Source organism: Microtus pennsylvanicus, chromosome 16, assembly GCF_037038515.1.
Source record: "Microtus pennsylvanicus isolate mMicPen1 chromosome 16, mMicPen1.hap1, whole genome shotgun sequence".
Classification (NCBI taxonomy): domain Eukaryota; kingdom Metazoa; phylum Chordata; class Mammalia; order Rodentia; family Cricetidae; genus Microtus; species Microtus pennsylvanicus.
Window position 1 is genome coordinate 49,369,290 of NC_134594.1, and position 12,552 is coordinate 49,381,841.

The 12,552-nt window shown below is 39.8% G+C and overlaps 1 protein-coding gene across 1 annotated transcript; it reads right to left on the bottom strand.

The window, feature by feature from the left end:
• Positions 1 to 8,870: 8,870 nt before the first annotated feature.
• On the bottom strand, positions 8,871 to 12,552 carry LOC142836467 (antigen-presenting glycoprotein CD1d-like). Its single transcript, XM_075950745.1, has 6 exons — positions 12,390 to 12,552; positions 11,858 to 12,127; positions 11,290 to 11,568; positions 10,567 to 10,845; positions 9,806 to 9,908; positions 8,871 to 9,715 (listed from the first exon to the last, which is right to left on the bottom strand). Exons 1-6 carry the CDS (start codon positions 12,448 to 12,450, stop codon positions 9,628 to 9,630), a joined length of 1,080 nt encoding a protein of 359 aa, XP_075806860.1. The 5' UTR covers positions 12,451 to 12,552; the 3' UTR covers positions 8,871 to 9,627.

A 12,552-nucleotide genomic window follows, 5' to 3' on the forward strand; every position in this document is an offset into this window, starting at 1 on the left:
ATTTTTTTTTAATCTTATTTACTGATTTTGGTTTTTTTCAAGATAAGGTTTCTCTGTGTTGCTCTGACTGTCCTGGAACTCACTCTGTATATCAATCTTTTCTTAAGCTCAGAGATCCACCTGTTTCTGTCTTCTAAGCACTGGGATTAAAGGCATATGTCACCAACACCCTGCTAAAGCAAGGGCTATTTTATTTCATTTTTTTAAAATTCTCTGGTAACATTAAAAATAGAAAATTAACACAATAAAATGGTGTCACGTGAAGGGATTTGATGAAATTACAAATAACCACATTGTCTCCCTATTATAATCTTTCAAATGGGCAGTAAAATATCCCATGAGGTTCTCTATTCAGTTTTTATAAATGAAAAGAGCGGAACACTATATTCACATGGCACTACAATGAAATTTTTAAAGAAGATGTTTTTTTTTCACAAATGAAGATTAATGTTAATTAACCTACCTATTTAGAGCTAAAGCTATATAAATTTTACATAGAGTTTTAAGATAATTGTTTAAAATATCAATAGGTATCTAACTGAGGATGTAATTTGTTTGTTATTTTTTTTTTTTTGAGAGAAGGTTTCTCTGTTTAACAGTTCTGGCTCTTCCAGAACTCACTCTGTAGACCAGGCTGCCTCTGCCTCATGAATGCTGGTATTACAGGCATTTGCCACTATGCCCAAATTTAACATGGAACTTTTGTAATTTTTATAATATTCACCTGAGCTAAACAAGTTAGAAAATTGTGTTCCAAAACCTTAATTGCCAAATCAAATGAACTGTCCATTTTCAAAGTATTTTAAAATAGTATATTGCCTATTACGTTAATATCATATAATTTCTTTTTTATCACAAATAACTGTAAATCCCACTGAATGAGAGTAAAGACCAATACCCAAATTCTTTGGTCAAATTATGCAAGTTTTATTTTCTGTCAGACAACGCTATCTCTCTAAAGACTATGGAATATTTAAGGGTTGTGAAATTTCCAGAGGAATTTTAGTTGTGAGAGATCTTGATTGAACATCTTAAAATTATTTGGGAGAATATCTTATCAGGGTGGGGGTATAGGGTATGGAAATATCAAATTCCTGAATATGGGTCAAGACTTGACCAAACCCAAGTTTTACCCAAGAAAACAGGAATGAACTTATTTTAATCTTGTAATGAGACGGCTCCTAATCTTAGGATGGAGTCAGGCTGGTTCATCAATAACTTGTAATTCTTTTTTTAGGAACTCAGAACCTTTGCTATACTATAATATCAAAAGATCTTTCAATTAAAAAGGTATCAGCTCTGGGTCTTAATATTCCTAATATTTCAGTAAATTTTAGTCTACAAGAGCAATAACATTCCATCTTTGATTTTTTAAAATGTCATATAGCATATGATAGCATATGGGTGTCTCTTTCCCATGTTCCTTACCCTCTCTTCTTTGTGGGACTTTTGTTTATTTGTTTTTCCATATGAGGAAAAACTTAAGATCTCTAGAGAGGGTTTCATTTTGAAGATTTAATATCGTAGAAATTATTTTTTCACAAGCTTTTAGAAAATCACCTCTAGTGGCAATTTCTAACATATTATATTTTAATAAAACTAACATATGCATGGTTTTAAATGCAATGAGTGAGTATTTAATAGTTAGCACTTTCAGTCACTCTTGGACATTATTCCAATTTTTTTCTGTTGCTGTAAGAAAACACTCTGACAAAAAGCAATTTGGAAGAAGGAGTTTATTTTGTCATAAATGTTACAGCTCCTCATTGAGTAAGGCCAGGACCTCAAGCAGCATCTTGAAGCAGAAACCATGGAGGAGTGTGTCTCGCTGGCTTGCTCGGTTTTATATTTAGGTAGCTTCCTTACACAGCCCAGGATAACTTACTCAGAGGATGCTGGCTGACCCTCCTATATCAATTAACAATCAACACAATCCTCAATAGATATCCCCACAGGCTGTTCTAATTTGGATAACCCCTGAATTGAGAACCCCCTTCTAAGATGTTGTGATGGCTAATCTTGGTTGTCAACTTGACTACATTAAGCAGCTGGGCATAGCTGTGAGACATTTCTTGATTGGATCATTTATGGTGGAAGAGCCACTCTAAACATGGGCCATATCTGCTTGTCCTCACTCTCACGGCAAATTCACCCATCCTGTTTCTGAGACATTATTTTGCTTATATTAGAACCTACTTTGGGGGAGATTCTCTCAAAGATTAAAAACCAGCAGCTCTCTAGGAAACCTCCAGGACTCCAGCACCAGATTAGAGCAACAGAGATACCAACTCTCATGAACAAACAACGACCAGATTCTTGGGCTTTCCACCATGTGACAGCCATTGTTGGTCTACCCAGACCACAGCCTGTAAACTACTCTGACAAATCCCTCTTTAATATTTATTCTATCAGTTCTTTTCCTTTAGAGAACCTTGACTAATAAAGTGACTCTGAGCTATGTCAAATTGACTATTAAAGCTAACCAGGACAGCCACTGGGAACGTATATTTATAACCCAACAGAAAGAAGCTTTTCCCTGCATGGGTAGGTAATGTGGCTTCTGGAACTCATAGGTTATTAATCTAAAGTCGTAGTACCAGTTGTAGAATATCTCCCAATGAGTTGTTAGCTACGGAGTCCCCGCCACAAAACAATACAGGGCATTGTTACTTCTCTTTGCTTCCTAGCAGAAGTAGGCAGTAAGACCCTATTACTGAAGACAACAAGCATTTTGAATACAGAATATATAAAGCAAGGTGGAACTGAGCTGGGGTCTTCTGCCCTGAGTATGCATAGTATAGAAGATGCTATGCAAACTCCTGGGGGAGTGAGTGTCTAATCCAGTGGTGGAACCTGTATGCTACAATACTGACAAGCTAAACAAAATGTGCACAGGGGTAGAATAATACCATAACTGTCTCAGAAATAACAAACCACATCCTGGTTTAATCTGAGGCCCAATCCATGACAGACAATGTAGATTCTAGTATTGTAAACCTGGTAAAAACTGGTGACTGGAGAGGTCATAAATCATATGAAAGAATTTACTACTGGTGTTTGCTTAAAGAACATGTAGTTACACTGCTTTCTGAATTCTTTTGTAATGCATATAGAATAGTGCATTTCTCAGTCTTAGTCAAAAAATCTAATGGTGTAGAACTCTAGGACAACTCTGATGCCATTTCTGAGGCCTCTCAGACTTCGTGCTCCCCCACCCCCCAGGAACCTAGCAACTACACATGCATGTACTGAAATGTTGGGGACTTTCCATCTCCCCGTGTCCTTGTGGATGTTCTCCAAATAGAGCTCCATTCCTGGAACTGGGACAAGATAACCCACAGATGTCCACAGATGTTTTGACTCAGTCCCTGGAAAGGGGGTCAAAGTAACCCTCAGATGTTTCCTCTTACCTTGCCTGATCTGGCAACCGCTCTCCAGCCCTGGCTCAGACCAATTATTGTTAGTAGCCCTTTGAATAAGACAACCTTAATAGTTGAAAAACAACCCCCAACTTTCCCCCCTTGTTTCTATGGCTTTTTGCTTTAAAAGTAGCTTGTGACAGTCATTTGGGGTCTTTTGGCTTCTCGAATGCTGAAGGACCCTGTAGTGACAGAATTAAATCCTCTTGCTTTTACATCAACTGCAGTGTGAGAGTGGTCTCTTGGGGGAACTCCTCCTCAGTAATTTAGGGTTCAACAAAAGCAGTGAGTGATGGTCAAAGCAGAGAATCACAACTTGACCAAGTGCTGATAATAAGGGACTTCACAGGGCTTGGTCCTAAGTAAGGCATCTATACCATCCACTCTGAGGTTCAGAGGACATGGTAATAGAGGGAAAGACTGAGAGACTGGCGAAGAACACCATAGAGTGCTGTCATTTGAGGATCCAATGGCTGCTGCAGTTAAGAATACACAGCTTCTGTGACCACCTACAGAAGACAAGGAGGCAGGAGTTGAGCTACCAGGGAAAAGGAGGTCGGCAAAAACCTTCAGTACTTAATCCAGGACAACAGATGAGAAATGAAATGGATCAGACTCACTTTCTGCTAGTTTACCTTTTCCTACTTAAGGTCATGTTCAACCTCCTTAGCAATCAGGGAAATGCAAATCAAAACAACTTTGAGATACCATCTTACACCTGTCAGAATGGCTAAAATAAAAAACACCAATGATAGCCTATGCTGGAGAGGATATGGAGTAATGGGAACTCTCATCCATTGCTGGTGGGAATGCAAACTTGTGCAACTACTTTAGAAATCATTGTGGCGGTTTCTCAGGAAATTGGGGATCAATATACGTCAGGATCCAGCAATACCACTCTTGGGAATATACCCAAGAGATGCCCAATCATACTACAAAAGCATTTGTTCAACTATGTTTATAGCAGTATTATTTGTAATTGCCAGATCCTGGAAACAACCTAGATGCCCCTCAATGGAAGAATAGATAAAGAAAGTGTGGAAAATATACTCATTAGAGTACTACTCAGCGATAAAAAAATAATGACATTTTGAATTTTGCATGCAAATGGATGGAAATAGAAAACACTATCCTGAGTGAGATAACCCATACCCAAAAAGATGAATATGGTATGTATTCACTCATTAGTGGACTCTAGCCATAAACAAAGGACATTAAGCCTACAGTTCACAAGCCTAGAGAAGCCAAATAACAAGGTGAACCCAAAGAAAAACATATATAGATCCTCTTGGAAATTGGAAGCAAATAAGATTGCCAGGCAAAAGTTGGGAGCATGGGGGTGGGGTGGGGGAAGGGGAGAGGGGGAGAGAGAAGGAAAAAGAAAAAGACTGGAGAGTGCTTGGGGGAGTGGGAGGGTGGAGATGGAGGAAGGACAGATATAGGAGTAGGGAAGAAGATATCTACATTAAGGGAGCCATTTTAGGGTTGTCAAGAGACTTGGCTCTAGAGGGGACCCCAGGTGCCCACGGGGATATCCCCAGCTAGGTCGTTGGGCAGCAGAGTAGAGGGTGCCTGAACTAGCTTTGCCCCACTATCACACTGATGATTATCTCGAATATCACAATAGAGTCTTCATCCGGTGACAGATGGAGATAGAGATAAAGTCCCTCATTAGAGCAACGGACTGAGCCCACAAGGTCCAGTTGAAAAGCAGAAGGAGGGAGATGAGCAAGGAAGTCTGGACCTCGAAGGGTTGATCCACCCACTGAGACAGTGTACCTGTGCTCACCAAATCCAGCTGGACCGGGACTGAATGAGCATGCAATCAAACCGGACTCTCTGAATGTGGCTGAAAATGGGGGTTGACTGAGAAGCCATTGATAAAGGCACAGGGACTTGTTTCTACTGCATGTACTGGCTTTTTGGGACCCCAGTCTATTTGGATGCAAAGCTTCCTAGGCCTGGATGTGTGTGTGTGTGTGGTGGGGGGTTGGACTTCCCACAGGGCAGGATTCCCTGCCCTTTCTTAAGGAGGGAGGGGAAGGAGGGAGGGTGAGTGGGGGAACTGGAGGGAAATGGGAGGAGGGGATGAAGTGTAAATATATGAATGGAAAAATAAATGAAAAACAAAAAACAAAACAAAAAAAGAAAAGGAAAACTCTATGTATCTTATCAGATCACCATGGCTTAAAATTAGAATTCAACAGCAAAACAAATTTCAGAAAGCCCACAAACATATGGAAATTAAACAATGCTCACTTGAGTCATCAATGGGTCAAGGAAGAAATTAAAGACTTTCTAAAAATCAACAAAATAGAAATAAAAAATTACAAAGAATCAATGAGACCAAGAGTTGGTTCTTCGAGAAAATCAACAAAATAGACAAACCGTTATCCAAACTAACCAAAAGGCAGAGAGAGACTATCCAAATTAACAAAATCAGAAGTGAAAAAGAGGACATAACAACAGATGTGGAGGAAATATAGAGAATCCTCAGGTCATAGGTCAAAAACCTGTACTCCACAAAATTGGAAAACTTAAAGGAAATGAACAATTTTTTGGATAAATATCACTTACCAAAATTTAATCAAGACCAGATAAGCAAATTAAGCACACCTATAACTGCTGAAGAAATAGAAACAGTCATCAAAAGTCTCCCAACCAAAAAAAAAGCCCAGGACCAGAGGGTTTAGGCTCAGAATTCTACAAGATTTTCAAAGAAGAACTAATACCAATACTCCTCAAATTGTGCCACAAAATTGAAATAGAAGGAACAATGCCAAACTCTTTTCTTATTTTGTTTTCACTTTTTTTGTTTTCACTGCCAAACTCTTTTCATGAGGCTACAATTACCCTGATACCCAAACCACACAAAGACATTACTAAGAAAGAAAATTACAGACCAATCTCATTCATGAACATTGATGCAAAAAAACTCAATAGAATGCTGGCAAACCAAATCCAAGACACATCAGAAAAATCATCCACTATGACCAAGGAGGCCTCAATCCCAGAGATGCAGAGATAGTTCAATATATAAAAATATGTCAATGTAATCCACTATGTAAACAAACTGAAAAAAAAACACATGATCATCTCATTAGATGTTGAAAAAAACCAACAAAATACGATATCCCTTCATGATAAAGGTCTTGGAGAGAGCAAGGATACAAGGGACATACCTAAACATAATAAAGCAATATACAGCTAGTCAACAGCCAACATCAAACTAAATGGAGAAAAACTCAAAGAAATCCAAATGAAATCAGGAACAAGACAAGGCTGTCCACTCTCTCCATATTTATTCAACAAAGTACTTGAGGTGCTAGCCAGAACAATAGGAAAAAAATGAAAAGGAAATCAAGGGGATTCAAGACGGAAAAAAAGAAATCAAACTCTCACTATTTGCTAATGATACGACAGTTTACATAAGTGACCCCCAAAATTCTACCAAGAAACTTTTACAAGACATAAACACCTTCAGTAACGTAGCAGGATACAAGATTAACTCAAAAAGAATCAGTAGCCCTCTTTTATACAGATGATAAATGGACTGAGAAAGAAATTAGAGAAGCATCACCTTTAACAATAGCCACAAATAACATAAAATAGCTTGGTGTAACTCTAACCAAACAAGTGAAAAACCTGTAAGACTCGAACTTTAAGTCTGTGAAGAAAGAAATTGAAGAAGACACCATAAAATGGAAAAATCCCCCCTGCTCTTGGGTAGGTAGAATTAAGACAGTAAAAATGGCAATCTTACCAAAAGCAATCTACAAATTTAATGCAAAGCCCATCAAAATCCCAGAAAAATCTTCACAGACCTTGAAAGAACAATACTCAATTTCTTATGGAAAATCAAAAAATCCAGGATGGCCAAAACAGTCCTATACAATAAAGCAACTTCTAGAGGCATCACAATCCCTGACTTCAAACTTTACTACAGATCTACAGTACTGAATACAGCTTGGTATTGACATAAAAACCGACAGGAGGACCAATGGAACTGAATTGAAGACCAGATATCAATCTACACCTACAAACTCCTGATTTTTGACAATGAAGCAATAAATAAATAAATAAAATGGATAAAAGAAAGCATATCCAACAAATGGTCCTGACATAACTGTATTTCAACAAGTAGAAGAATGAAAGTAGATCAGTATCTATCACAATGCACAAAACTCAAATGCAAATGATCAAAGACTTCAAAATAAAACCAATCACACTGAACCTCACAGAAGAGAAAGTGGGAAGTATACTTGCACACATTGGCACAGGAGACCACTTCCTAAATATAACTGCAGAAGTACCAACCCTGAGAGCAACCCTGAGAAGCAATGGGACCTTCTGAAATTGAGAAACTTTTGCAAAGCAAAGGACACAGTCAACAAGACAAAACAGCAGCTTATAGCCTGGGAAAAGATCTTCACCAAACCCACATCAGACAGAGGACTGATAACCAAAACATACAATGAACTCAAGAAAATTAACTTCAAAAGAACAAATAATCTAATGAAAAAAACAGAGCTCTCAAGAGAGGAATCTAAAATGTCTGAAAGACACCTAAGGGAATGCTCAACAACCTTAGCCATAAGAAAAATGAAATCAAAGTAACTTTGAGATTCCATTTTATACCTGTAAGAATGGCCAAGATCAAAAACTCTGATGACAGTTTTATGCTGGAGAGGATGTGGGGTAAGGGGAACACTCCTCCTTTGCTGGTGGGAGTGCAAACTTGTACAGCTGCTTTGGAAATCAGTATGATGTTTTTCAGAAAAGTAGAAAACAACCTACCTCAAGACCAGCAATACCACTTTTGAGTATATACCCAAAGGATGTTTTATCATACCAAAAAGACATGTACTAATTTATGTTCATAGCAGCATTATTTGTCATAGGTAGAACCTGGAAACAACCTAAATGCCCCTCAACTGAAGAATGAATAAAGAAGATGTGGTACTTTTACATAATGGAATACTATACATTGGAAAAAATGATGACATCTTGAAAATTGCAGACAAATGGATGGATCAAGCAAACACCATATTGAGTGAGGTAACACAGAACAAAAAAAAAACAGATAACATGTAGTCACAAGTAGCTTTTATACATAAAGCAAAGTCTGCCCTACTGTTTTTTTGTTTTTTCAGAAAGAAAAAAAAGGAAAAAAACGCCTTGAGTTGCCTTCTAAATCTATGAATTACATTACGGCAAAAGGGACTTTGTGTCCCACTATGACTGTATGAACTCATTATGTCAACTCCTTTCTACTGGGCCTCACCTGCTAATGTAAGTACTACTTCCATGGACTGGAATCTTGACCTTCAATAAATGGGGTGTCGGGATACATTTCAAATGAAAATTATATGAGTGTTTGACGGAAATATCTCAGGGTAAGAATGTATATACTATGACTTCTTTTTAAAATACAGTGATTCCAAGTAAAACTCCAGGAGACTTCCTAAATTTTATTTTAAAGAGAACACACCCTTTAGTCCTGAATGCATGTTTACAATCGAGACTCTGTCCTAAGATTGTCATTATGGCATTTAGGACAAATATTTTCTTTTAAAGAGCCACAAACTGGAAGCCCTTGGGTTGTCATTAGATGGACATCCATCAGGTGTGGATCTAAGATATCAAACAGTGCTGATATTTGCAAATATTTGAGTTTACTTTAAAATCTGTATGTCACCTCTCCTCTCAAATAAGTACTTCTAGGTTTCTTAAAACCTGTAGACTTCAGCCATGTTGGCATTGGACTTTACACTTTTCAACAAACTTGGAACCATCAGTTTGGGCAGGATCTGTGCTTTCCAGTTCAGTGCAAATCCCATAAAATACTGTCCACAGCTCGTTTTTGGCAGGTATGTATATTTGCAATTGTATTTGTTCCAAACCACCTGGGCTTTTATAAACTTGTAATGCAATGAGGAAGAAATTAATTTTTGAAATAAATATTGAAAGGGTGTGCTGGTTGCTCTTCACTTTCTTCAAGGTTGTTTTACCTTCCTCCTCAGTTCCTCAGCCAACCAGGACTGAAGTCCTAGAAGCCGGAAGGTCTGAGGCTCAGGAAAGGCAGGAGTAAGGAAGACCTACAGGATGTCTTTTTTGTTGTTGTTGTTTTGTTTTTTGAGACAGGGTTTCTCTGTGGTTTTGGAGCCTGTCCTGGAACTAGCTCTTGTAGACCAGGCTGGTCTCGAACTCACTGAGATCCACCTGCCTCTGCCTCCCGAGTGCTGGGATTAAAGGCATGCGCCACCACCGCCCGGCCCGGGATGTCTTGATAGGAGCTGAGAAAAAAGAGAGAGGCCATTAGGAAAGAAAAGGTGGTAACAAAACAAAGATACTGAAAAAAGGAACACAGGAAAGGGGAGACTTACCGGCGCTTCTTGGTGTAGATCACATAACAGATTAGAGCACATATTGGTACTAGTACTACTAGTACTACCACGATGATAATACCCATGGATAAATGTCTGCCACCTGCTTTGGAAGAATGCAAGGTATCACTAAACAAGGAACCCAGACATATTTCAAGTTCCCTATTCTAAGCACATGTGAGGAAGCCATGCCATTGGTTTTTTTCTTTATTTAAACTCTATTCTTTTAGTCTTCGTGAGTTTAGACTGACCATCTATTGTCAGGATTTGACTGTATGCTCTCCAGACAGATGTGAATCTGTTTACCCCAGCTCTTGAATTTCCTGAATGACTTTGGTTGGTTACCTTATCCTAGCACTGACTTCTTTATCTATAAAATCAGAATAGCAGTATTTGCTTCAAAGCTAAGTGATGAACTGATATGTTGGTAACAGAGTGGTCAGTGCACACATAGGAGGCATCAATAACCTACAGCTATTCCTTGGGCTTGGATCCTCTATCCTGGGGTGTGTATCCTCCTGAATTTCTTTATTTGCCCTTTGCCTCTGGGTCTTCTGAGTTTCTTGGTATACATTACTCTTACATATATATCATCTTAACTCAAATTTACTGGGATTGATTTTTGTATCTAGAATTCCCTCTTCTCTCTCTCCTATAATAGTTAGGGGTTTCATATCTGAAACTCAGTTTGTTTAGTTCTTACTCCAAGCTTGAATGGTACCTCTACTTGCTCTCACCCAGGATACAGGTTTTTTTCTTACGTGAACGGCAGATTTTATTCTGTCCTCCTAGACTGCTATGTTTCACGCAGCAGGCCAGGCCAGCCTCCTTTCCAGCCTCCACATCCAGGGTTGCTTGGAGATACCATGTCTCATCAGCATTGGGCAGGTAGGCACTTGTCTGAGTACTATTTTGCTCCTGCTCACCCTGCATCCACATCACCCACACAGGCTTTGGGTAGAAGCCAGAGACATGACATACCAACTGTAGATGACCATGTTTAGGACTGAGGCCACTGGACAACCAGACCTCAGGCTTCTCTGCACCCAGAAAGAGAATAAAAATATCTTAGAGCAAAAACATTTATATTAGAGGCTCCAGAATTCCTATCAAGTTCATGCTTTTCACAGGTCCCCTTCTGGAGATGATGTTGCCTATTAGTTTAAATCCATTTGTATCACTGTGACTAGGGAAACCTTCCCTGACATTTCTACCCCTTCCCCGATGCAAGTGTTCCAGGAACAGTCCTTCTCTGTACTCTAGAACACCCTGAGTTCAGCTGATATAGCATGTCTCAAATACCACCTGGCTCATTTCTGATCCCCAGTGTTTATTTAACTCAATTTATAGAATCCAGAGTGAGTGCCAGTGACAAGAATAAACCCCACATGTCTTATTCACCTCTTCCTAGGCCTTGTTCTTTCTCTAAAGCATACAGGAATGGAAAAATATAGGGAGAGCCGGGATGAGGCTAGCAGACTGACCTTGTTTCTCTAGCTCTGCCTTCCCTGCTTCCAGGAGGCCATGGACAAACTTGGGCCAGATGTCATTCAGAAGCCATTGGAGGGTTTCCATTGTCCCTTGATCACTGTTGAGCACTTTAATAACCAACTCTGTCCAAGGTGGGGCTTCTGGGGCCTTCTGAAAGGAAGTTCCCTGAAAACTCAGGATATATTCTCCTTGAAATGTTGCATATAAAAAGCTTTCTGAAGCATTCTCAGAGTACACGTCACATCCAGTAGACATCTGGATCTCAACAGGATCTGTAAAGGGGAGTGTGTAGAGATTCAAGACTGGTTAAAGTTTGGAAGAAAGGAGAAGAAATTGGCATGGAGATAACAGTTTGTCCCTGTTGAGGGAAATGATTGCGGGTCCTGGAGCAGAGACAGGGATTATTTTCAGAAGAGACAAGGATCCCTCTAGACAGAGGTGAAAATCTTAAGGGTGGAGAAAAAAGAAATCTCATCAAGAAGGCCCACAGTTACCCAGTTGGGGTCTGGGTTTCTCTCTCATCCACTAGGTACCTTTTCAGGGCTCCATCCCTCCACTCACAGTGTATATTAGGCAGCATTTTGACAAATTCCTGTACGTCCCTGGTAAAGCTTAATCGATAAATTTGAAAAATCCGCTGCAAGTTCTCCCACTGTTGGTCACTGAATTTGCCCTGGGACCAGGGCTTCACGAAGTCAATGGTGTCTGAGGCGTTACTCCACCGATGTGTTTGCAGATCCCCCAGCCAGGCCAAGCCATCCGTGCTTGAGCTACTACTGTTTGGGAAGGAAGAGATCTGCAGGATCCTGAAGGGGAAATTCTTTTGCTGGGCTGGAAACAATGAAAACCAAATAAGGACAGTAAGAATCTAAGTCAGCAGCAAAGGTTGTTAGGCAAACGCCTTACCTGTGCTTTAAAAGGGACAGTACCAGTCAGAACTGCATTTAGCTCTGAGCGGGATCAGCATCTGTTCTGCCCACCAATGTGCTTGGAGCCTGCCAAGGTCCACCTCGACCCACCCAGGACGAAAACACTGCTAGCCCAGCCCTCTCTTCTTTCTTCTCCAGACCATTCTGTGCCCTCTTCTACTCACCTTCAGATTGTATCCAGACCCAGGGGAACACCCAAAACAACAGGCATGGTAGGTACCACATGGTGAGAGAGGTTTACACAGCAGTAGGCTCCGACTTCTCCACTTTCTCTTTGCAGTGCCTCAGGAGAACAGCTCTGGGCTTTGTGCAAAGAGCCTGCCAAAT